The sequence below is a fragment of the Montipora foliosa genome, chromosome 8, assembly GCF_036669935.1.
Source record: "Montipora foliosa isolate CH-2021 chromosome 8, ASM3666993v2, whole genome shotgun sequence".
NCBI classification, from domain to species: Eukaryota; Metazoa; Cnidaria; class Anthozoa; order Scleractinia; family Acroporidae; genus Montipora; species Montipora foliosa.
In genome coordinates, this window is record NC_090876.1 from 38,522,962 (window position 1) to 38,550,183 (window position 27,222).

The following is a 27,222-nucleotide window of genomic DNA, read 5'->3' on the forward strand; positions in this document are numbered from 1 at the left end:
CTTATTTATTATAATTAATGGTCCACCATTACTAACTTTAATATTTTGAGAGAGCTGAATCAAGGAGAAAATGACGTCAAAGACTCAATACAATCATGTAGTTTAAGGATATAATACTTGTGTACACGCTGAATTAATTTGTAGCACAGTCTTTTCAGCCTTTCAGACTATTAAACTTGACAATGTGTTTTGCATATAATTATAATAAGCTGCGTTAAATTACACACTGACATTTTAAGCTTGTGAGTATTAATGACGTCACTTTTCCCTAGATCCAACCCTCTGAAGTCCAATTAGTCAGTTTTGAACGTGACGGACCGATATGAAATCCAAAACTTTCACTCAAAGTAAACAACCTTTGGATAAAAATCAAAGCTCAAAATTCTGCCAGTCAAGTGTTAAGCAATAAAAAAAAAGGAAATAAAAAAAAGGCAGTCACTGTGATAATTATTTTTTATCATAGTAGCACTTAATAACTTTCATTCATGTCCATTCTGCAGTTAGAATATATAACAACGTAATTTCCTATATTCCAAAACAATTCAAAGATTCATTCAATTTCAACTCAATGCAAGCAATAAATTTAATTATTGATGAGTTCACATTCAAGAGGAATTGAAGCTGATTACTAAAATACTATTATGAGATGTAGAGCTTCAAGTTGACAAATATCCCGTTATAAAGGCACTTTGACTTGACATCTCTGACCCATCGCAGCTGTTTGCAAGCCACATTGTATATTTTAATAAGTTAAATGTATAGGCCCCGCCCATTTTTGTCGTTTCTTTCAGCATGCATCAAAAATTGATTGCATCGATCATATCTGGCCATTTACTTGGCTGGATACTGCATCGAAAATTAATGAATGAGACATTAAAATGTGCACACTTATTTCCAATTTTCTTGTACACTTTGCCTTGATTTTGAAAAATGTTTCCAAAACAAGGTGGGTTAAATCATGGGGATGATGGTACGAATTACTTCACTGTACAATCTAACTGTGAGTTAATTGAGCAAGAAAATCAAAATATATTACATGTATACAGTACGTGCCAACTTTTTTTTGAGTTGGCATTAAGATGACATTTTCATCCTGACAGCACCAGTATTTTCATACTGGAAACTAGAGTCTGATCATACTGAAGATGTTTCATTAAGTTTTGTAGAGTTCCATGCAGCAGCCTGGACTCTGAGATAAAATAATAATCAAGTGGCTCAGATTGATGCAGGCCATCATATCACTGCTAATATTCAAATTGAAAAATCAGAGATTATGGCAAAAGTGGGATCATTCTGCGACACTGACTTTTAGGGATATTCAAGGTTCAAGTTTATTCTTCCAAATATGGCCACTAATTATTTCATTGAACAAAGTTTTTCAATATTTAATTTGAATAATTAAGGCACAAATATACTGAAAGTTCTTGATTTTATAGGCTTTAAGATCACGTCTTAAGCCTGACAGTATGTTGTCACATATAATTATTTAGAAGAACAAGAGTTTTATGATGAAGTCAAGCAGGGTGCCCCATGGTCTGTAATACACGTACTACTAATTAATTTCCCCTCCTTTATCAAAAACATACAGATTGCAATTATACACAAAAAGAAAATATATTGAACCTGAAACTTGGGTTTCTGCACTGTCTGTTTCCATCACATCTTGTGCAGGAAGCTTGCAGCCTCTGCGAATTTCATCGACAACATCCAGTCTCTGAACATCTGTATTTTTCATCAATTCCAAGAGATCCTTAACACTCTTTTTTGTTTGTATCATTATCTCAAACAGGCCTGTCATTCTCCCTTTTGCTTCACCCTCCAATTGTCTGACATCCTCAGTTGACATACCCATGGCACCAGCAACTCCTCTCCAATCATGGTTCCTGGCATCAGGTACGTTCATCATCTTTTCAATTTTGCACGCAGACTGTAAGGGATGTCCTTAACTAGTGTGCCTGTGTGATAAATTATACATATTAACAATCAGTGTTGTCAAAATGTTTTTTTTTTCTGTGGCAGCCAGTAACCACATGGACTGTGGCTTTCTGCTGGCTGAGGAACGAAAGAAGCAGAAAACGTTTTTCTCACACGGGGCTGGGAGTCTGGGTACAGGTATGCGGGGGGTTTCAGGTCACGTGGCTTGTGTAAAGTTTCAGTTTTTGTTTTGTCATCTGCCATTGCCTGACATGCCCCGCCCACCCACCTGTGAAGTACTTGTAGAATGTGTTCAGTTGAGGTGAACTTTAATATTCTCTAGCCACTTTTTTGTGTCATAATTGTAAGACAATTATGTTATGTTAAATAAATAAAGGTCAGGCTGTGTGGTTCGGCTTGGCATGGCTCCCAGCGGTGTGTGAGAAGTGGTCCCTTTGCTCACAAAATTTATGGCCAGCTTTGCTTGATTCGGAAAATTTCCAGTGTGCTTGATTTCTTACGAAATTTTCGTGTTGCTTGAAATCTACCAACAAATTCATAAAGTAACTCTCTGAATAGAATGATGTAATTCCCTAATACTTATTGTTGTCCCTATGCATTAAAAATACGATACATGTACATAGATAGAAAACTATATATTATTACAGCTTTAGGTGAGAGATTTACTAAGTATCCCCTGAAGGCTCCCCTCCCTGCTTGCCAAATTGAATTAAATTAATTAATTATTGTGTTCCAACGAATCGATGGAGGACTCATTCTAATCAGGTCATTTTACAAATGTCCCGAATATGTTTTGCAGGTATCGACTGTGGTGATAATGCACCATAATGTCCTATTTCTCCACACTGTCATAGGACCAAGCAATACAATACATTACTTAATTGACCACTCCCCATAGGGGCTTTTCAGGGCCAATGAAACACAATCAACGAAACGACAGAACACAGCAACGACAACTGTTAAGAATCCCAACTGGCCTCCTTGGTGGGCTCCTGAGAACTGAGTGTTCAGCTTTGGTATTTTACTACAACCGAGGAACTGATAATGGCTTAATTTGCATCGAATCTGGAAAAAAAATGCACAGGAAGAAGGCGACCCACAATATAATGGCAATAAGGTTACAATAGGCTTTTTAATTGAGAATCTTTTTGTAAAAATAATTATCTTTTCAGGTCTTTTATCGGGATTCCCATACAGATCCTTATAATTTTCTTGGCTTTCCCTCACACTGAGCTTGGGGTGCCTGTGTCTCAGTTGGTCAGAGTTCGCTCTCTCAAACTGGTTGCTTCTGTGGCTAAATGAGTACCGGTAATATGGTAAAGCATCAATTTCAACCACGACTGTTGTTTGTAGATGTTTGCCTCACTTTGCTACTTTATGGCCAATATTTTGAATGCATGAGAAATGTTGAGGTCAGTATTGCAAAGCAAAACCACCTATATTTGAACTCTTTATAGATAAGCTTATTATTGGTTAATTACTACAGCCCAATGAAAATGTGTGACGCGTTGCCGATTCCATTTCAATCGGCACCAATTAAAACCTGTACAAACATTCAGTGAATTGGAAGAAATTGGTACCTGATTCCGTAATCTCAACAAGTTCTCAAATTGTATAAGCCATATGTGAGTGCAATTTGAGAACTTTCAGTTATTGAAAACATCACTTATGCCCATAAATCATGAAATGCATGAGCAAGTTTATATGATTTCCTATGCAAACACCCATTTTGTATTTGTATCCTAAGTAATAATGACATGATGATGATTGCAGATGCTAATAAATGTAGGCTAGATCTATAATATTATAGGCTAATGTGTGGTGGGTCCTGTCTATATTCCTTACCTAGTGTGATCACAGGTGGAGATGACTGTTCTTGGTAATTTGACTCGCGACCAATCTCTGGCAATTCATGAGCATGGTTGTAGACAGGTGATTGCGGCACTGGACTGAACTTATACATTTCAGAGTCACTCGAGCTAGCAGGTGCTGAGTGTGGTGGGGGTGACAATCCTCTTCTACTAAACTGCTCTTCCATAGGTTCCTCTGAATCTGTAGGAAGACTCTGTGATCTTCTCATGTCTGGTGGAGGGTAATTAAAACAACTTTTACTTTTTGTAGAAAAGTACCACAAAAAAAGGCAAAAACAGGTGGCATAAAAACAAAAGGAAACGAGAAGCAACCCATAACGGATCAGTTGCCTTAATTAATTTAAGTAAACTTTTAAATGCTGGGAGTGATATGGAATTTAATAGAATCACCATCTTTCAAAGAAAATTATTGTTTCATTGACCCTCCTCCCCACCTAGCCTATGTGTAGTCGTACCCTACCCCCGATTTTTGCTTCGGGGGGTAGGGTACGGCTACACGTAGGCTACTCCCCACCAGGACAAATATGTTATGTCCCCGGTGTCAAGCACTTATCACAAAATGTTGTGCACGGTTTGGCCTTCAACATTGTTTAGGAGGTGTGGGGGAGAAAGTTGGCAAGGTTGTTCAATTGGTTTGGAATTAGAAGTAGTCTGAAGGAAAGGAAAAAAGGAAACAATTAACTTTATTTGAAGGTTTAGGGTAAGGGTTAGGATTTGGGCCGTTGGCAAAATGTGGATCGGACGGAATTGGACCACATCGGACTGGTTCAGACCCGACCGGACTGGATAAGATCAGATTGACAAAACTTGGACCGGATCAATGACACCAGACAATGTGCTCGAATTCTGTGCCTTTCTCTCGGGAATGTCAGTTGATGATGGGGTGTGCAGCAAAAATATCCATTAGTTTATGTTAGAGTAGAATCCCAACTACATGTATTCTGCGGGCTCTCCTTTCGTCAACTGACGTTCACTTTCTCTTGCTAAATCAGGCTATTGTGCAATTGGGACCGGGGTAAAGTAAAAAATTGTTGTCAGTTTTCATGTTTGAAGAAGAAGACCGTTGCGTATGTAGTCAATTTGCTTATTGATGTCAATTCGTCACATCATATCTTCCATAATTCTGCCTTGGAATTAGTAATCACCTCTGGATAAAAAACACTTCGACGATTCTCAATAATAAGGAGACGACTACACAAGAAAGAAAGGCACAGAATTCGACTTCTCCTGTCTTCAGCAAGTTGTCTGGTGACCATCTACTTTTGGGAGTGTTATTGATCCAGTCCAAGTATTGTCAATCTGATCTGATCCGGTGTGGCAGTGTGTACCCCCGTGACATGTGTATCCCCGCACACATATCACTAGTGATATGTGTACCCCCGGTAGGGATACAAAAAGCACTGAAGCTTTGTACCCGGGCCTCCAAAGGCTTCAAGGAAAACATGGAGGCTACGAGGGACAGATTTTGTGGGTTTATATTTTAAAGTTTCAACCGATTCAAAATATAAAATATATCACTGACTACGAGTACCGTGATAAGCGTAGCCCCGAGATATGTTGGGGATACACATATCACTGAACTGGCGATCTCAGTGATATGTGTATCTCCTGGCTAGCGCGCTGTCGTCTGTCTTGTTTTTAAATTTGTCAGTGATAATTGGGAATCAATAATACTTGCTGTCAGTTGATGGAATATTTCATGCACTTACGTACGTACTAGCCAGAAAAAAAGCTAGTAGCTAGTAATTTGCTAGACAGGTGAGAACGCCGACAGGCCAGGAGATACATATATCACTACGATTGTGGTCACCAGTGATATGTGTATCCCCAAGATATGTTTTTGTTTTAATGACAATTTTGATTCCTTTATATTTCCAGTAGATTGTTTGATGTTTGCTACTGGTCCATAAGTCGTGTCTTTACAGTTCTGATTGTGGAAGATGGTTCAGTTGCAAATAAATGGTTTCTAGTGTTGGTACCTTGAAAAAATCATGTCTGATCTGTGTTCACCGATTTCCATCCATTAACACAAGCTAGCCGTAATTATTTATTTTTTGGAGGGGAGGGGGGTGGGGGGTGGGGGATACACATATCACTGGCCGCCATATTGAGGGGATACACATATCACTAGTGATATGTGTGCGGGGATACACATATCACGGGGTTACACATATCACTGCGACACTGGTCTGGTCCACTCTGATCCACGTTTTGCCAACGGCCAATTTTTTGAAGTAGAAACTGTGGAGCAATGGAAGGCATTGAAGAGTAAGCTGAAGCAGAACAAAGAGACAACAAGAATAGAAGGATACTGGAAGAAGAAAATACAGAGCGAGTATTATTCAACGGATAGAGAAAGCCATGGGTGGACAAATTAAAGCAATAATGATCCGAAGAAATTAGCATCAATTGTTTCTGAATAAATGCAAGAACAGGTTAGAAAAGGAGAAGGGGATTGAATATCGAATCAGCCAAATGCAGGGTACAGTACATATACGGGTAGGTTAGCATTAGGTTAGGTTAGGATTTACCCAGTTAGGTCAGGTATTATGCTCAAGTTTAAATAACAGTAGCAAGTTAATAATTAACTAGGATGAAATTCACAAATCACAGGTACATGTAGAATATAAAATTGGAAGTAACTTTTTATTTATTCAAGTCTTCCAGCACAGAGATCAACTCAAATCAAATGTTGGTTTTTGAGGAGAAAGGAAAACCGTAGTCCTCGGAGGAAAGCCTCTCGTAGCAGGGGGGGGGGGGGGGGGAACCTACAGTAGGCCTAGCCCTGGTGGGATTGTTCTCACCACAATGCCAATTAGGATGCTGCCAATCTCTTACATAATTTCAGACTGTAAATCATAAAGATTGCAAAGTGGAGTCTTGAATTTGGAAAGCAAAGTTATCTTTTGAATATTAACAACACTGGCGAAGTGATTAAACGGGATGGATTGCGCAGAGTCTCACGCACAATATACCCCAATGCTGGGACATTGTTTGCTGTCCAACCCACGATCGAAATAACGATGTTCATAACGTGACAACTGGAAGTGTGTCGAAAGTGTGCAGAAACCTACCCTGTCCACTCAGCCTTCTTTCTTCATTTTCCAGTTCTTCGGCCAAATCATTGTGTTTGAATGCATCGTCTTTTAAAGCATCGATGAAACCCTGGAAAGCGTTTGGCCCTCGCTTCTCTAGCAAGTGGATCAAAGCTTGGGTTGCAACCGTGGGTCCATTATTTGTTTGTCTCGCTGCAATTTCTTCCTTGTCCGAAGAAGTGAAGATACGCGAAAGAAATGCCGCCAAAACCGACGGGTTAGAAATTCTTAGCATGATCGCGCTTGTTTTGTTACACAGCACTTTCTTGTGCAGGGAATCCATTTTATCTTCAATCGATCAAAAATGCGTCTCCAAGGTGTCTTTGTGTCGACTCTTCTCAGGTCAAAGGAAATAAAATTACTTTGTCGCCCACGTCGGGTAGAAATAAGCTAGGTTCAAAGCCGTCAAAAGCTAAAAATATGCTTGGGGATTCTCCCGATAGTGAGGACCTCTTCCATTTTAACTACTTCCGGATGGTTTCTTGGAAACGCGGGAAACATGACGAAGATTTGTTGTTTCGATTCCTTGGCTTCTAATTGGTTGGTTTTTTCCTGGATTTTTGTCGAGGTGAATTGGCACATTTTCAGCACATTTTCGCTTTCCGACGCAACCTCGTTCCCAGGGTTCTCTCCTACTCGTACCCTAACCCTGGGAACGAGGCTGTTTCCGACGCTTCACTGAGAACTAGATTCAGTCTCCTCGCATAATATCTAAGTCCCGGAAACGAGGTCATTGCAAAGAGACTGGCGAAATATAAGCTCTATTTGGAGATTCCGGGGACTCTTATTTAGGCAGCATTTGCGGAAATTTTGAGTCACATAGTTCCCTGAAGTGTTAAATTCAAGCCAAGCGAAGGCAAATGTGTGGGTGTATTGACGTATATCAACGTGACTGATTCATGCTGTATTGTTTTGGAGGATTGGTGAATGTGTATGCGTTTCCTTGGATGTCAACTGCGTAAAGGCTAAAGCTAAGTAATTGCATTTGTCCTTTGTCCTGTTGTACTTTCGTATTTTGGATCAAAGACGTTGAAAACATTTGGTTCAGACGGTTATCGTTAACTTGCGAGGTGTCTTGGGCTAGCTGCGTTGAAAATGGCCGTCAAGTTTTCTGTGACGTAAAAGGTCTTAGCTTTGTCGTCGATGGTAAATTATCCAGGACGTCCCTCGTTACCCAGTAGATTCTTATGAATTCGAAGCTGCTGTAAATCGGGTATTATCTTCAATCCGAGAAGTTTTAATGGCGAATGGAACTGTGGAAGCCCTGTTTCCGTATTCATACGAGGTAAGAGATGGAAAAACCATAACATTTTCTACCGGAGAGAGGTTTACATTGCTAAACAAGACAAATAGGGATTGGTGGCATGTCCTCAGGAAAGGAACCCAGGAACCCATGTACGTCCCGGCCTCTTACATGAAAGAAATCATCAATCCAATTTACGAAAACGTGGAAAGTTTCGACAATAATCGCCCATACAATGGAGAAAGTGGAATTCACGATGAATATGGTCGAAACAATGAAATCACTGTCAGGGAAACCGACGAAGAAAGTACAATACCAGACAGGAATTACAACAGGAGTAGTTCTGCAGACCACAACAATATTTATAGAAAAAATATTAGTGTTGAAGAAGGCGTTCGAGAGACCAACTCTGTATCGGGACAGTCAAATGGAGACAAAAGTGGTGTTCCGAATGTGAAATCTCTGGCGAACGCTCTAGAAGTGGTGAGTTTATTTTTTATTAAGTACTACCCACGTTTCTTCTCTCCTTTGGCTCGTTTTTATTGTTATAGCGAACCCGAGGCGAGTTTGTTTGTTGCGATGTTTAAAAAATCAACAATGTTGATAAGCGATTGAAAACCGAAAATTTTGCAAACAAGTTTCGGCTTACGTTTTCTAATATAAGCTAATGGTTTGCATCTATAGGGGCCTATCATGATCCCTCTCGATCAAGATTGTTGGATCAATTAAGCTTACATATTATATAAATGTCCATTTACTTTTAAATGCTCAGTTAAAACTTTTTGATCCTCTGATCAAAAGAATCCACAACACGGTATGATTAAAATTCATCATCAAGCGAATTCCTTGTGACATTACAGCAAGGTTGCTGCCTAAGAAAATTTTCCGGGAGCTCCCAACATTAAAAGGTAGTAGCCCAAATCAATTTTTCAAGAACCCAGAATTACTTAATTATTAACCCAGCACCCCTGCACCCCCCTCGCGCAGAAGTCAGGTGGTCTTCCTAAGTTATGACAATATGAAAGATGTGAACGTGCCACAGGTAACTTACCAAAAAAACTGGTGTGTACCTTATGACAGTAAATGTTGCATTAACCCTGTAACACCCAAACCTGCCTAAACCGGCCAGACTTTTTACTCTGTCTAACGCCAGACGATTTTACTCGTCAATGAGGAACCCTCGGGAGTCAATAGGTTAATCATAATGTCTCCATTAATCACTCACTGAAAAACTGTCTCCATTAACCCATCGACATCCAAACCGGCCGAAACCGGTCAGACTTTCTATTTTACTCTGTCTAACGCCAGACTATTTTACTCTGTCTAACGCCAGACTATTTTACTCTGTCTAACGCCAGACGATTTTACTCGTCAATGGGGAACCCCTGGGAGTCAATGGGTTAATCACTCACTGAAAATCTAATGTCCCCATTAATTTTGTAAATGAAGTGAAAAAAAGGAATCACATATTTTTCCAAGTTAATTAAACTCTGTTTATCTTCAAGATCAAGGGCGACAGTAGTCACAATTCTTGATCCTGTCCGTCACTGATCAACATTTCATATTGGAATAGTAAAAGTGTACATGTACTTCAGAAAATAATTTACCACCTTGTGGTTTGTTTGTTTGTTAATATTTTTTCACTTGCACGTCTTAAGTGCATAAAGATCCAGGTATTGGGGTTAGGGAAGAACCATAAGCAATGAATGGGAGATACAGCATCGCATCACGGAAATGCATTTTTAATTGTATCACTGAAGTGACTTCGTATTCCTACCTAATACTTGAGTTCCGAATGATGACACCAGAAGAAAAAAGTCTTGCTTACCTGTTGCAAGAGCTCCACTGCTGTCACTTGGCAAAAAACCAAGTAAACCTTCAGCAATTAACGCAGGGAAAAAGGAGACTCGCACGTGAGGCATGTTGACATTTTTGTAGATACAGTAGTGCAGACATCGTCCAAACAAGTAATATTTTGTTTCAGCATTTAATTCAAGGTTAAGAAATCACATTACAAATAGTATTGTACCACGTTTTTCTAGAAAGTCTCTTGAGAGCTGATGGTATGAACATGTTTCTTTGGTCGCGTAACTTTCCGCAAGCTAATGCACATGAATTTAACTGCCTTTGTGTGCATAAAATAAAACGGGGAAACATGGACGTAGCATTTCGATATTTTTAGGAATCACATTGCGACCCAGTCTCCGTGCACTACCAGGAGGTAATGCAATGAAAGCCCTTATCAGTATTGACCACGTTTAGAAGTTGAAGTGTTGTTTATTTGTGGAATTTGCATGGCTGCCATTCTCTCCAACCATAAATCTGTTTTCATCGTCTGATCTCCAGTTGGGATCAAATTTACAAGAAAGTGAGGATGAATCGCCTTGTGATAAGTTAGGCGCCATTCAGAAATTCGGTCGCCAGTGCTCGCAAATTATAAGGGGCCCTAGGCGACCGGGTGACCGTTAGGCAGCTTTATAGAGGTGTGGAGAAAGAGTATTAAAGATATTCATGACAAAAATTACTTTAATTTCATTATTGTAACATAGTACTTTACCTATATTGCAGGTACTGAATTAACTGATGCTAACTAGATTTAGAGCTCTGGCCCCAGTATTTCACAAGGTGGATAACTGCTATCCACCGGATAAACCACTATCTAGTGGATATGTAAATACTAGCGTGTTCAATTGAGTTATCCAGTGAATAGTGATTTATCTGGTGGATAGCACTATGCATCTTTCAAACTACTGGGGCCTGTAGTAACTTCTTACTAACCGAGCGCGAGGGCCGTACTGGAGAATATTGGCCCGAGGTCATGGGAGAGTTTTTCTCTGTCCTTGTGTGGGCCCATTTCCATCTGTAGGGCTAAAGCTCACATGGTTTATATGGGATTGAAATCTGGCACTTCACATTACACTCTATTCAGTTAACTCTGTTTAAAATATAAGTGCTACACGGCCAACGTTTGTATAAACGTAACCTTTCCTTGTACTTGTACATGTTCATTGCCGTGACTTTAACATCTTCACTTCCCACGGCCTGCTCCCGTCTGACCTTGTAGCGCAGTCGGTAGAGCGGCGGAGATCTAACCCGAAGGTCGTGGGTTCAATTCCCACCCTGGTCAGAGTTTTTCTCTGTCCTTGTGTGGGCCCATTTCCATCTATAGGGCTAAAGCTCACATGGTTTATATGGGATTGAAATCTGGCACTTCACATTACACTCTATTCAGTTAACTCTGTTTAAAATATAAGTGCTACACGGCCAACGTTTGTATAAACGTAACCTTTCCTTGTACTTGTACATGTTCATTGCCGTGACTTTAACATCTTCACTTCCCACGGCCTGCTCCCGTCTGACCTTGTAGCTCAGTTGGTAGAGCGGCGGAGATCTAAGCCGAAGGTCGTGGGTTCAATTCCCACCCTGGTCAGAGTTTTTCTCTGTCCTTGTGTGGGCCCATTTCCATCTGTAGGGCTAAAGCGCACATGGTTTATATGGGATTGAAATCTGGCACTTCACATTACACTCTATTCAGTTAACTCTGTTTATTATGTAGCTTTTTAATTACCTTTTGCTTTATTTTTGCAAGCCCGTAATCGGCCCATTGTCATTACGGGAAAATAATGCCCTAAAATTCAGTCACAATTAGCCAATCAGAGCGCGTGTTATGTCGGCTACAAACACAAGCCATATAATATTGCATCTCAGCACATACTCATTTCAAAAAGCTTCTGGCGCTGCATGCCCCCTAGGAAGCTTGTGGCGTTTGGCCATTCGGGACTTGCCCCCAAAACAATAAATCCTAGATAGAACCCTGCTGGTGACTTGCAGAATCTGGTTCATTAGTTTTTTTGTTAGGGGTTGTCTTAGTGGATTAGAGCACCAAATTGCCTTCCACTGCAGTGCTTGATGTTTTGACTGCTGAGGTCGCCAATGCAAGTGGATTTTATTCGCTGGCGACTAACTTTTCACACTTTAATAGTCGCCACTGAGATATTTTTGTCATATTATTATTATTATTTAATTTTTTTATATTTATCGAATGAGTGCAATGAATGTCTAATAGCGGACGCATGCGTGTAGCCTTCGAAAACTGTGTTTATGAATCCTCAAGGAAATGCAAACTGAAATCTACAGCTTTTTAAAATTAATATTAAATTCATTCCATGAGTGACATCCAAGATTTTTCTAAAAATGCTTAATTTTATGTGGAAAGTGTACATGATTGATTTTGAATACAGAAAAAGCCTTCACAACTTTAAAATACGTTTCAAACTAAATGCAACAGTTGACTCGGTCACAGTCAAATTTGATAGCAATGTTACATGTATGATTGATGTGCATTATTTTTTGTCCAATTTATTTTCAAGTCAAATTACCCAGTATTTAAAAATTTAATGGCAACAATTTTTACCCACCTCTGGCTGTCAAGGACACTTTACGCACTCTGATTTTTGGCTTAGCCTCCCTTGCATTTTTGCATTTTGTTGAAATGTTTAAGGCCCGAAGGGCTGAAACTTTTTGGCGACTAAAAGTACTTGAGGTGGCAACCAAATCTGAAAACTGAGGGCCAGCTGTTCCCTAGGTTTTTCCCTGAAAGTTGAGCACTGCACTGGTGTGGCTTAGAATCAGTTCCTTAATTAATTAAACTTAACTTCACAGAAAATAATAAATTATTATTAATTAATGTGTGTTAAGTTTTGTTAGTTGTCTGTTCCAAGGTTTTTCTTTGGGTATTCTGGTTTTCCCCTAACTTATAAAAAAGCAGTATATTGAAATCAAGTTTTTTTTAATTTTGTACTCTGCCCAATGTAAAGCACTTGTTCTCAGTTAAAGAAATAACTTTGAAACATGATCATTTTTCTATCTTAAGAGTGGAATCCGCCCAGGTGGTAGTTTTTCATTGCCAAAACCTGATCGACCCAAGTCGCAGTCTCTTCCTGTTGGATGGGTCTTAAAGCATGATGAAGAAACTGGCCGACCTTGTTATTTTAACAGCAGATCTGGTGAGACCTTTTGGAAGCCACCAAGGACAGCACAAGCGAAAACACCTCCTCTCAGTCCAGGGGTTAGTAATCAAATAAATAATAAATACTACTTACATTGTATATGCCAAATTCAATACTCTGAGGTGCATTACAATGAAAGTAATATTAATTTAATTAACAAACGAAATGATATATGAAATGAATCACATCTTCACTTAATAAATACTATATAATTATACATGCTCTAATGCTCTAACACACTTGACCATAAATTTCAATTTTAATATATAGAAGGATAAGTATGAACTTGTAACCATACTTCAAAAACGTAAGATAAAAGGTTAATAATTATTAAAAATCTTAAATATGCGACACAAAAAGATGAGTTGTCAGCTTGGACTAAGTTATAACATATTCAGACTGTCACATGATCTAATGTCAAAAGGGAGAGAATTCCACAGTTTAGGTGCAGCAATGCTAATTGTGCAGTCTCCATAGGTAACTGTGTTAGTTCTTGGTACTTTGAGTATTTGTTGGTTAGAAGAGAGTAAACAATGTGATGGAGACTATCTTCATGCATTCAGTAAATCAGTGGCATAAACTGGTGACAATCCATTAACAGCCTGGTACATGTAGGTGAAAATCAGGACCTTGTACATAGTGTGATATTTAACTGGTAGTCAATGGAGCTGTTCCATGAAGGGCATAACATGGTCATACTTCCTCTGATTGAAAATCAGCTTCGTTGCACAGTTTTGAATCAGCTGAAGCTTCCCCATGAGTTCGTCAGGTGAACCAAAAAGTAGGGCATTACAGTTATCAAGCTTGCAGGTAATGAACACGTGGACCAGTGTTTTACTGGTGTCGATGGAGAGGAATCTCCCTATGCTAGAAACAGGCCATCTGATAGGGTGCGATTAAAAAATGCAAAGTATGCGATTTTTTCAAGGCAGATTGTGCGATTAGAAAGGCCAATTATGCGATAAATAATGTAAATTATGCGATTTTTTTCTCAGCAATTTTAAGCTTGTTTTATAAGGTTTCAGGTTAAGGAAAACACTTTTTTGCTGCCCTAAAGACATTTTGAACACAAAGGAACAGTAATTATGTATCTCGATCGCCATTAGTTGGGATAAATAAAAAAAATGAGGTCTTCTGCACTACCGGTGCACCACGTTTATAAAAGTTGAAAGGACACAGCTAACATGCCAAATGAATGATCAAGGTGCTTGTCAACCAGGAACTTCCGAAGATGGTCAATCACAATAGGGCCATACCCCCATTTATACGAGAGAAAATAAGCCGCGGCTTTCTCTGGCCGCGGCTTACAGAAGACTCGAATGTTCATCCCGTATAAATGGTACAAAATCTACGTTCACGTCTTTTTCAAGCCGCGGCTTATAATGACCTGGGAATATATATTCGTATAAATAGTTCCTTTTGCGTATTTTGTACACCGTGGCCAGAGTAAGCCGCGGCTTATTTTCTCTCGTATAAAAGGCCCTAATATTGCACGACGAGAAAAACATCGGTCCATCATAACCGTGGAGCGTACCTGTGAGGTACTTTCTTGGTCAATCGTGAGCTGTCAGATTGGGCGGAAGGTGGGAACTTCCTTCTTCGTCGAAGAAAAAGCGAGCGCTTTCACAACAAAATTATGAGTAAGTTTTTATCAGTTTTCAACGAAAGAAACTACATTTTGCCGAAAAACTTACAACTTCGCTTATTTTTCACAAATCTCTTCTCTTAGAGAAGGCAACTGTGTCATTTCAGTGGTGTGTATATAAGGACGTGTTTGTGTTGCACCAATAGAAGGAGACTCGTACCAGGTCCTCGACATGAAAAATAACGCCTTGAACTTCAAATGTTTACGAAATCGAAGGTGACGAAGGTTTTTTAGCCTTTTTCCAAGATATATCATCTTAAAAATGGCGTATTTATGCAGGAATTTCTAAGAAACGTGTTGATTTATGTTTCATTTTATGAATTTTGCGCGTCCTTTTGTGAATTATGCGATTTTTCGTGAATTGTGCAATCGGATGCGATTTGAGGTCGATTGTGCGAAATCGCACCATCGCGTAATATCAGAAGGCCTGTAGAAATACTTTGTATGTGAAAGAAAGATGACTGACAAAAATACTGTTTACGTGAAATTCATAAGCCAAAATTAATGCTTGTAAAAAATAACACTTATGGCAGAATCAGGAGTGTTGATCAGATCTTTATTAACTCGGACATAAGGAAGAGACTGGCTTGGACGAAACTGGGAACCAAATACAGAAAATGCTGTTTTTTCTGACTCAGTGAGTTAAGCTTCAATCTGTTGGCCGACATGCACTTACTAACGTCACCAATGCAGGCTTCTAATCTCGAACTAGTTAACACACCAGATTGACAAGAGTCAAATGGCATAATTATAAATCTGGGTATCATCTGCATAAAGATGGTATAGCATGCAATGCCTCTCAACAATAATACCAAACGGAGACACAAAGAAGATATATTAAACAGTGGTCCCAGAACAGCACCCTGCAAACTACACTCTGTCTGTAGGTTTTTCTTTCTTTCATCACCATCCATGTTATGTCCCCAGTGTGAACCTAAGCCTTCTTGTGAACCTAAGCTTGTGGCAGTTAACTGGTTTGTCAGAGCGGTTTTCAATTGAGCATCGAAAATAATTAGCGAATTACTTTGGTTTATGATTACTTCACTCAGTGATTGGTTCAAAGTTCTTGCGCCATTTTTTTTCAACCAATCAGAAGTGAAACCAAAACCAATCGTGGCTTGTGCGTGCACATTTTCCCCGCACTTTGTGTCGGTTGCGTGTAATTACTTAGAGTTTTGATTGGTTCATTGGATTCTCTCCGTCCTTTTTGATTGGCCAAAGTAATTACTTTGGTTTTGGTTTTATGACACTTGATTGAAACTCGCTTTAAATCATCATTTAATTAAATTTTATTGGATTTAAACTCATCATCAAGAGGTGAGGTTTGGAGCTGGTGCCCCATGGTTGATCTGTTACCGGTAGGGGAAGGAAGTAACTATGGCAACCCTATTAGCATCTACCACCCAACGGTACTGTCACACTGAAGGGAACCGGAAGAATCATGATATTAATTGTCCTTGAAGCTTTGCTTCCCAACCAAATAGTCATTTATCTCTCAGCTGAGGACATCATCAGCCGACATACCAGCGGACTGAAGGCATTTATTTACTTAATAAAATACATATTAACAAACTTACTCGATTCTGACTGGCTGAGATTAGCACAGTTTTTTGTAAACACAGTGCAAAAAAGAGTTCATTCAGTGCAATTTACTCACAGAATTCATTGTTTTGATTGGCTAACAAACAATAGGGTTTGGTAAGATCCAAACAAATCTTTTGTTTTGGTGGCGTGAACTTCCTCTGTAATTTTGTTATGTATATTATTAAAAAGTAACTATACACGTCCTGTACTACTTTTCTTGTTCAACTTGGAAATAAGTTGCACACATCTACATCTACATCATTCTACTTGTTCCAGCACTCGGCAAAGTCCCTTTTTGACTTGTGGCTGTTTCTGCTTAGGTGGCCTCATACACCAAAAGCCTTTTTAGAGACATCACCGCCAAGCCGGTCACTCCTGCTGGAAAGAACAGGACAGCCACAACACCGGGGGACTTTATCCCCTACTCTTCTCGAATAATGCTTGGGTTCTTTAATGTCCCACCGAGAACTTATGAACATAGAAGACATTTGTGAGACGGAGCCTACGGTTTATAGTCCTTATCTGAGAAGACTTGAAAGTCTATTATTAATTAACCATTTGCAGACGAAATTACAAAGGCAGCACTTTCTCCTCAGTTATTTTAAGATCCTGAGTTGCACTGGACGTCATATGATTACCTATACAAACATCCAACATGTTCTCTTGGAGCAATAATAAATATTAACAATGTTATTAATTATTATTACATGTATTATTATTATTATTATTATTGTTAATTATTGCACTTTGCAACAGTGCAGAAAATAATGGCTGTTGTGGCAAACTGCTGAAAGGTACATGACTTGTACAGTAACAATGTAATAAACCGTAATCCTGTCCAGGGTAGAACAGATGTTAGTTGCCTCTACTCCTGAAACCAGCCGTGAGGGTACTTCCAAGTTGGAAGTTTTTTTGCACTTTTGGCTTTTTAGGGACATGCGTACCCTTTCTGCAATGTTAGTGTTGATTTTTTAGGAAGAAAAGCTTTATATGGGATGCCATTTTGTTTTGTTGTACTTGTACTCAAGAATTAAAATAACAGTGCATAACTATTGGAATTTTGTTTTGTAACAGTGGCAGACACCTCCCCTAGGATGGAGAATCTCGCGTAGCAGTTCAACTGATGAACTTGTTTATATAAACGATTACAATGATGAAGAGGTTAGTTTTGAACAATTTTGACATGCCCTGCAACTTCTTTTATTTCATGTACATTATACAGTTATAACCATTTGTGAAATTGCCAACTGCTTGTTTTGGAAAGCTGATCTTTTTAAGAAATATTTAAGGAAACAAAAGAAAAAATGACTGTGAAGTTTAAATTGACAAGTTACATGTAAATCCTCCCTGTTCTTGAGATACAAAGGGAATTGTGACACCCGAAAATGGCCGGTTAAGTTTTGAGAAATGGCCGTCGGGTCTCTAAAAATCTGTCTGACATGGGCACTTTTCAAGGCTGGGTGTTATGTGCTTGTGTTATAATGTGACTCAATCCTTAGGATCTACAATGTACTTCCAACATCCATTGACACCTCAAATGCCCTAGGACACCCATGCTAGATGATTAAATTGTCTGGCATTAGGCAGAGAAAATTGTGCAAAGTCTCGCTCCTGTGGGTCATAAGTTCCTTTTATCTAGGGCTTGGGCTCACTTATGGCTGTTTATGACCTTAAATACTTCCATCCCTCTTGATTACAACCTTTTGAAGAGAGTAACTGTTAGTCTTAGCGAAAGACAGAAACCCGGGACACATTGACATTTCATGTAAGTGATTGAAATGAGGAGTCGTCTGGTCGGCCGAGACAACCAGAAAGTTTACCTGGCGACTAAATAGAAAATGAATTACGGTAATCAGAAACAGCACCCGACTTAATACATGTACTTGTAATGTAATTAGTACTGTGGATTTAATAATGATTGATTTGCTGCAGCTGAGCATTTCCTGTGTTTTGAATACCTGTAGCTTTTACCAAGCATTGTCAGATAGGAAAATGCAAGAGACAATGATGTTATCACAAACATGTACTTGTAGGCGATGGAAATTGAAGATGCCATTTTGAAAATGCCATTTTGAAAATGCCAAACTTAAACCACACTTCCTAAAAAAATAGCACAGGCACACACTAAGAACTATGTGATGTTCAAGCTCAATGGCCACATGATTACATCTCAACACGGCATGCATTTAAAATTAGGGGGTGACGGGTATGGTGCATTTAAGTGTATGATGGGGGTAGGGTGCATTTAAGTGTATGAGGGGGGTAGGGTGCATTTAAGTGTATGAGGGGGGTAGGGTACATTTAAATGTATGAGATCGCAGCACACGAGTGCCAACTGAATTCACAGGTTTTGTTTCCTGGCTTTTGAATACTATGGATTTTTTTTAATTTCAAGCACTGTTGACACATTGTGCAACTTAAGCCAATGCTGTCATCACTGTGCAAAGGGTTGCTCCCTGTTTTAGTATGTCTCTTGTTATTTTAATAGTGGCTGCCTTCTCAAGATGATGAAGGAAGAGTGTATTATTACCAAGTCAATGGAGGAGCATCTGCCTGGGAACTTCCTGAGGTGAGTCGGGGGCCTTCAAACAGTAGTCTGTACATGTAAATTCCATGAAGCAATCTCTTGGGTCATGTGCTCTCAGGAGAGTGTTGTCTGATTTGTCAGGGCTTGAAATTAATGCAAAAATCCAGTTGCAATTTTGCAACAAGATACGAAAATTTAGTCACAACTTCGCAAATTTTGGTCGCAAAATAATCGCACTGCATTGTGTTGTAAGCAGTTTAGCCAAATAAGAATTCATATGACCCCATGATACTTTTGAGTTTAAAAACCGCTGAAAAGGGCAAATGATATATGAAGGAATGGAGTTGTGCACATAACATTGCAGCTTAGTTAACACTACAATCATGCTATTTTCACATTGAAAGAAAATTCATGGTGAGAAACAAAAATTAATCTTTCTTTGTTTTAGGAAAAGTAGCAGCAAAGTGGCAACTGCTAACGGTTTTTTTTGAACGAGCGAAGGTGAAAATAACTCGCAGATATTTTAGTTGTAAAGGGAAAAAAGTTAGTCGTAAATGCAGCTGTATTGGTCACAAATTCAAGCCCTGTTTGTGCAGCATCTCCTGTATTAAAGGCAGTTGTCTTTCTTCTGAGCATATTATTGATTATTGAATACAAAAACTTTGTGTCATCAAATGTGTTAAGAGCTTCAGGTAAATTAAACATCGTATGAAGAGAGATAATTTTATGAGCTTATGGTGGTTAATATTAATTTATCTTTAGTATAATTACATAGGTCATTATTGAAAATTTGCTGCGCTGATTGGTTGATTATTATTATTATGGAATCACATAAGCATTTTTTTTTCCGAAATGGATGCAAGCCGTTTTGACAAGGTGACAGATGAAGAAATTAATAATTGTTTTAAAGAAAATGTATGTTTTCAAATAATCACGCATATTCACCTCAGACTCAGCAAACATCAGTGAATCAAAACCTTTGGCTTCATCTTGGTTTTTATTCACTGATCTTCACCTCACCTTCGGTGAATAATTATTGTTAATTCACTGTTTTGAACAATAAAACCAAAATTAATATCCAATGTGTTTCACTCCCTATTGATGCACCACAACAGTTTCTTTCAAAACTACATGTAACCCCTTATCAAATTTTCTCTTTCTTCTTTGGATAGTCACTCTTTGACGCAAAGTTAATTATCATTAAAAATTAATATTCATGAGGATGATGGAACCTGTTATTGTCTCTTTATAAACCGATCACTCTAGCCTTCGAATTCGTGGACCTTTATTTCATTGATTGTGTTTTAATACTCAGTTCCATCATTCATTACAACCCCAGTCAAATTGTAATTACAACAGTACTTTACTTGCACCCTGTAAGAGATGCTCCATTAATGAGGTGCATTGTCTGAAATTTATAGCCAGATTGTAATGTGTACTTGTACATATAGGTGCCACTTGCAAAAGGGCTTTTAAACTGCTTGCATTCAGAGGCTTGCATCTTAAGCCATGGAATGATGTTTATAGGAGCAATGGCAAGTTTATGTATCAAGGATGTATCCAAGCTCACTTTTAATGAGTACTGCTCTTCTCGTAGTGGTTTAAATAATGCTCTTGGTAACTTGGAAAACTATAAATCTTGGTTGACATTGTGCGTGGCTTGGAACATCATTGGATAAATAATTATTAATGTAAATGACCGTAAATAAAATGAATTGCAGTTGACCATAAATAAAATGGATTTGCAGTTCAAAAACCAAAATTTGATTTGATTTGCATTAATTTGACAATTTTAATTTTCCTGCAGTGTCCCCAATTAGTGCTCCAGCACTGGAAGATTAGACACTTGAATACAAAGTTCCTTAATTTCCTTTTGGTCTGTATGCATGTCTTGCGGACCACTAAGATTTCTTCTACAAGTTTTAGAAGGGGTTAATTTCTTCCTTGTTGCTCTGTGATAGTTTAAATGTAAATGTAATGCAATGGACTGGATAGGAAGGCTATGCTGCTATTTTCAATGCCTCACTTCTGGGGTGAAAGCAGAAGCCAGTTTAAGGAAGAACAAGCAGTCAAGTATCACGGTGATAACTACTCTAAACACCCGTAGATAAGCCACATCTTTTTACCTTAAAATTTCATCCAGAATTGGGGGTGCTGCTTATCTACTAGAACATCTCGGAAGAAATCTGTAAAATAGTTTCCATTATCATCCTCAAACCCCAGAAATAAAATTTTTTCAAAACTTAACATCAACAGATTTTATGTAAAATTATGATAACTGGTAACTAAAATTGGAAGTTTTGTGGCTCGTAAAGGAGAACTAATGTTCATGAAGAGCTATCAGTGTTACAGACATAACAGCGCGGCTCACAGACAAGCAAACCAAAATACATGTATACTAGTGAAACCCTTATATTACACATGTAGGACCATAGTTATGCATAAATGTATTGACCTACACACATGTGCATAATTATGTAGTTACACTCGAATGTGACATTAGCATGTGTGAGCTTGCCTATTGGTTTTATCTGTTGTGGACAGATCATTGTAGACTACGAATGGACAACATTGTAATGGCTGCAGTAAAAATTGGTGGTCAAGTTGCACTGTTATGTCCATTGATCATCTTGCGTTTCTTTGTTCACTGCTGTAGCATGACACAAGGGGTGTTGTATTGTCCAAACCTGTTTATAATAATTAATAACAATCAGGGTCATGTTAAAGGGAGCAACCTTATTGCTTTGTTATCTACTTTCTTCTGATCTGTATATTAGCTATAGCTTTGAATCCCTGAGCATTGACGGAGGAAGGGGGTGAAGGTGCGCACCGAGGGCCACAAGTTTAGCAGTAACTCTAGTTGGCCGTCACATTTTACCCTCGTAAAATAAGGACCTTTATTCAAATTATTAGTGGATTATGCCCAGTAGAACCGAAGATATCACCAGGAAAAGCAAATACGTTTCCAAACAAGTTGACAATATTCTTAGTTTATATACAATTTGTCACAAGTCTAATAAGATGTGTATTTGTGTCTTATTTAGACCTCAAATTGAATGCTCTATCCTAGGTGACTTAGAGTGAACTTTCTTCCAAATGTGTTTTTTTTCCAAATCTTGAGCTTTTGGGGTGTGGCTTATCTATGAGTGGGGCTTATCTATGAATGGGGCTTATCTACCAGTGTTTATGGTATGCGATCAAAGCCGTCCAAGAAATCCAGGCACATGTACATTGCCTACTCGCATTTGCAAGGCAGACTACCTCAGTAGCCATTTTGATACCTTTGTTGATTCATCCCTTTTATTTGGTTAAAAATAACATCCAGCTTAATTTCTTCTGTTCATTGTAAGTACAATAATAAAAATTAATAGTAATTAAAATAATTGGCAGTGCTACATGTAAATGCACTACATCTATTGTAAGATAAATTCTGTTCACTGTAAGTACTGTAAAAGAAATTCATGTTCACATGAGCTGTAAAATAATGCTGTCACTGCCTTTCTGCAGGTTGAACCTGCCACACGACCATCTTTTCAAGCACTGGATGTAACATACAGAAGACGCTCGCCAAATCTCAGTCTTAGAACCTCTAAATGTCAGTCTGTGTTGACATCAAGCCCACGCAGCTCGCAAACAAATCTTTCCGCTCCTCCTCCTGCAGCTGCTTACGGCTTTCCTCCTCCCCCCACGGTGAGTTTTGTAAATCACCCATTGTGGCTACATTCATTGGCTCATACCCATAAACACTCAGTTTTCTTGCATAAATTGTCTTCTTGTGTTTACACATTTTGCACCCTCATTCTCATTATTTCATTTCTTTTCTCATTCTCATTGTTTCACACTTTCGGTCTTTTACCATTCTCTTGTTCACAGGTTTTTCCTTGCTGTAACATTGATGATTATGTTTTCTTTTCTTACTGTTGTTTTCTTGATCTTGTTTGTACTGTACATGTACTTTGCAAAACACTTCATACTTAGTAATAACTATAATTAGGTTGACCTCCATGAGTGACAAAAAAGTATTGTAATACTTGGTGGTGTTCTTTTCAATGTTGAGGTTGTGGATAGTAAGGTCCCTGCATGTCCTTAAAGAGGCTGTTTCTGGCCAGGCCATGTCTTGAAATATTTTGCAACAACTTAAGGTCTTGTCATAGGTTCGATACTATGACATTCTTAAATTGCTTGTTTTGCAGAAATTTAAACACTATGACTTAGGAGTATCAATTTGCGAAAGATTTAGATCCATCCAATTTTCGAAAAGCCCTACAAAAAAGCAGGTTTCCAGTGTCGTGGCAAAATCACGACTTGACCATGACAACTTTCATTGGTGTCTTGGCCTTATAATTAATATTACCTATTATTAAAAACTGAACTACGGATATCAGATTTCAAGCATTTTCATTGGCTCGCCGGACACAGGTTATCAGTTCATATACCTGCTCTACCTAATGTGGTAAAGGAATGTAATAAAGCAAGCTGAAAGCGTTTTTGCAGCTCTGAGAAAAAGTGGCCGACAAAAGCCGTTTTGGACCTGAATTGACTGAGGCAGATATTAAATAAAATAAACATGGAAGAGTTGTTGATCCTGGAGTTTTTAATAAAACAATTATTATTCTACTGGGGTTTGCTGGATATAAAAGGATTATACAATGTAGTTACGACTCAGAACTATGTGCCTCCTTGGTTGTATGTCACTTCATCTCCAGCATGCCCTGGTAGAATAATAATCATGTTAAAGAGTCACTCTTTTATGGAGCTCCCTGGCCACTCAAAAGTGTTTTTGTCCAACTTAGCTCAACTTTTAGGAGTATTATTTTAATACAGTTTGATGTACAAAAGTGTGTCAGGGTTTTTCATTTTTTTGACATGTTTGATGTCAAACCATACCTGGTCTAAATTCCTGGTCAAAGATAATAAATGCAGATAATGTGATAAATGGAAGATCACTGACATTGTTTGGCTGAACATTTGTATCTGAAAATTGAACCTCTACAATTGGACTAGTTACCTGTTTTTTCTTTGAGAACCTAACATAACTAACTTAATGTTCAAACAAAAGAATACTTTTTGGATTCAAAACTACATTCATATCTATAGATTAAAGTGATATTAGTTTCATTCTCATATGAAGCTGCATTAATATTGACAAAATAAGAACGTTTTAAAAAACTGACACCTCGAACCTGTGACGAGACTTTAAGTGAAAAATCACTGTGTGCTAGATTCGTTTGATTACATTAAGGCTGGTTTTTGAAATGGCAGTTCATGTTACCAAGACTACAGATTTGTATACTGGTACTTTAATTAAGGTACACTGTACCATTGGGCTGTTAAGATAGTGGATGGAAAACCATGACAGGAGGAAGTATCCAAGGGCAATGGTTTCTGCATTCAGTTTGCATCTATAAAGTGGTCCTTTGCTTACTCAATGGATTAAGCATAATGGTTTTCTGTGATAAAAAAATAAAAAAAAAACAATAATTAGAAAAATTCCATACCAATTTTCCTCCCATGTCCTTTAGCCTCTTAAAACTGAAGGATTTTCACTTCCGGTGGGGTACAAAACCACACTTAGTCTAGTAGAGAGCCCGGGGATAGCAGAACTGTGGCAGCAAAACTGGAGTTACATTAATTAATTGATTTTTTTCCAGTGGCCGAATTTGATTTTTTTTTAGAATCAGAAGTTGCTTAAACTGCTTCTCAGATACGTTGTATTTGGTTGCAATAATGAAATTTCTATCCCTAAAATTTCCCACATTCTTGTTTTGACGTCACAGTTCTGCTATCCCCAGTCTCCTTACTAGCACAGGTTTGTACCCAATCTGAAGTGAAAATTCCAAGTTTTAAAAGGCTAAAACGCACGGAAGGAAAATCGGTATGGAATTTTTCCAATAACATTGTTTTTATCTCAGAAAACCGTAGTCTTTCAAAATGAGTAAACAGAAAAATCTGTCATATGCATGAGCCTTTTTGTGACAAAAGAATCCTTGTATTCTCGTTTTTCTCACGATGTGGTCACTTGTGAAGTATATCGCGATGTTTCCACTGCTTACTGCTGGTCTTCATCAGGTGATGAGGTCGACTGGTTACACGTCACCTTTTAAGCAGGATGCTCCACTGTGATTGGTTGGTTTTCAGCAGCTGTGATTGGTGCATGTGATTGGTGAATCCCCTTCATATTAATTTATAAAGTAGGCTTTTCTTAGCACTCTGTAAAACATTCCAGACTGTACCAGCTGCCATGATAGGAAAAAATCATGGTTGCAGGGGGCATCCAGTTGTATTCTGTCTATTACTCTTGCACGCACTATTAAAGTAGTTAGAAAGTTAACATAAATTGTGGTGTGACTAAAAGTGAAGAATGTTCATTATAATTTTTGACTCCGAGTATCTATCTAATTCTAGGACCTCCATCCTTCCATGCACAAACCTTTGTCATTTTTGTTTGCCATGACCAATTTGATTTTTTTTGTAGTTTCATGAGAGATCATTGTCAGTTGAATCCAGAGAGAGTGTAATATCAGTTGGAGAGGATTGGCCTGCGCCTCCAACTCCCACAAGCACAGACAATGTGAATTATGTAAGTCTCAGATGTTAGAGGGGAAACTTGGTTTTTCAGTGAGTGATTAACCCACCAACTCCCAGGGGTTCCGCATTGACGAGTAAAATCGTCTGGCGTTAGACAGAGTAAAATACTAAGTCTGGCCGGTTTTGGCCGGTTTGGATGTCAATGGGTTAAAAGTACTGGATGATTTTTAAAATGGCTGTTTTCCTGTGCACTTTTTAAGTAGTAGGCTGGTATATTTGGGTGGGTAGGTGGTGGATAATCCTTTGAGTTATGCTATACATGTACAGTGTACCTACATTTAAAGTGACTGAGGGATAAGACACGAACAAATGATTTTTAGATACAGTAGATACAAACTTTTAAGGCAGCTTTAAAATGGAATGCTATACTTCCAAGTTTAGGTATGCCCAAAATGCCTATTCAAAATGGTAAGCTGTGTTCACATCTAAGAAAAATGTTGGCTAGAGTTATTGGTAGATTTTCTGGGCTCTGTGAACTAAAATTGCAAAGGATATTAATATATTATTGCAGTGAAAAACAAAGAGAAAATCTAACAAAAAAAATAATAATTATAATTAATGGTACGTTGTATTCTTGGTAAATTGTTTTTCATGTGTATAGTATCAAGAAGTTGTGAAGCAAGGATACCTTAAAAGAGCATTGGTTGGAAAGAAAAGCAAGTATGTACAAGACAAAAGAATAGAAATAATAATAACGTAGAAAAAATAACGTTCAAGCAACTTTCAACCTTTTTGGATTCAAAACTAGATTCATATAGATTAAAATGATGTTTATTTCATGTCTCCTTGGGTCCCAGTATTTTATTACTAAGTCACTAATCACTGAGTACAGATGCAGGGCTGACGCCACTTGTAGGATTTGGAAAATGCAGTTTTCCAAAAATTCTAGCTTAATGGGTGAGGAAATTAAAAAAAAAAAAAATTTATAAAACAAATAAAGAAGCCTCGCCTGTGATCTGTTCCATTGTAAAGCACTTAGGAAGCAGGTAGAGACAGCAAGAAGTCGGCAAAACACTCAAACTACTACATCATTCTTTTGTTGTCCCTACACTTATTTGTGTACTATCTTTCTCTTGTGTGCTTCACAACAGAACGGATCACAGGCAAGGCTTCTTTATTTGGTAATCATTGAAGGGCACAGTAAATGCACTAATAATAAATTATTATGAATTTTTATGTTTGGATTCTAGGAAAATGTCATGGACACCAGCATACGTTACATTATTCTTTACAAATTTAGTGTTTTACAAGGATCAAAAAGCAGCCGCCCAGGTAGAGAAAAATAAGCAATATTTGATGTTATCATTACATATACATACTGTATGAATATAATGTGCTTGCTGTCATCTATTTATTATACTAACCATGCAAGCACATTGACCATACTGGGAGAATATAAGCCCAAGGCCTGAACAGTGCACTTAATAATATTGATGATATTTACCCAGGAAGCTCCACTCACGCGAAAGTGGTTTTCAGGGTGGGCCTGCATCCGATAGAATTGGAATTTAGAAATGTTGGTTGTTGAGGAGAGGGGCAAACCGGAGAAACCAGAGAAAAACCTCTTGGAGCACAGTAAAGAACAAACAACAAAATTAGCCCATGTGTCACCACGAGTCCAGAATCAAACCTGCGCCACATTGGTGGGAGGCGAGTGCAATCACCACTACGCCATCCCTGATCCCTTAAGAAATCTGCTGGCCGATATTGGGCTGATATTGTCCC

General features: G+C 38.3%; 2 protein-coding genes across 3 annotated transcripts in view; one reads left to right on the plus strand and one right to left on the minus strand.

Annotated features, from left to right (window-relative positions):
- Window positions 1–1,767: 1,767 nt before the first annotated feature.
- LOC138012691 (uncharacterized) lies at window positions 1,768–7,316 on the minus strand. The gene is made up of 3 exons (XM_068859542.1): window positions 6,881–7,316; window positions 3,781–4,017; window positions 1,768–1,955 (listed from the first exon to the last, which is right to left on the minus strand). The coding sequence occupies exons 1-3, from the start codon at window positions 7,182–7,184 to the stop codon at window positions 1,903–1,905; spliced, it is 594 nt and encodes a 197-aa protein (XP_068715643.1). The 5' UTR covers window positions 7,185–7,316; the 3' UTR covers window positions 1,768–1,902.
- Window positions 7,317–7,633: 317 nt separating this feature from the next.
- Window positions 7,634–27,222, plus strand: part of LOC138012690 (rho GTPase-activating protein 15-like) — a 37,537-nt gene continuing 17,948 nt past the window's right edge. Inside the window, exons 1-8 of one of the 2 annotated variants that reach the window (XM_068859539.1) lie at window positions 7,634–8,627; window positions 13,018–13,212; window positions 17,457–17,543; window positions 18,871–18,951; window positions 22,417–22,599; window positions 25,385–25,489; window positions 26,099–26,157; window positions 26,688–26,769. In XM_068859539.1, coding sequence (XP_068715640.1) covers window positions 8,142–8,627; window positions 13,018–13,212; window positions 17,457–17,543; window positions 18,871–18,951; window positions 22,417–22,599; window positions 25,385–25,489; window positions 26,099–26,157; window positions 26,688–26,769 — 1,278 coding nt within the window. In that variant the 5' untranslated portion in view covers window positions 7,634–8,141. The remainder of the gene's footprint in view (window positions 8,628–13,017; window positions 13,213–17,456; window positions 17,544–18,870; window positions 18,952–22,416; window positions 22,600–25,384; window positions 25,490–26,098; window positions 26,158–26,687; window positions 26,770–27,222) is intronic. The other variant, XM_068859540.1, reaches the window with a different exon arrangement.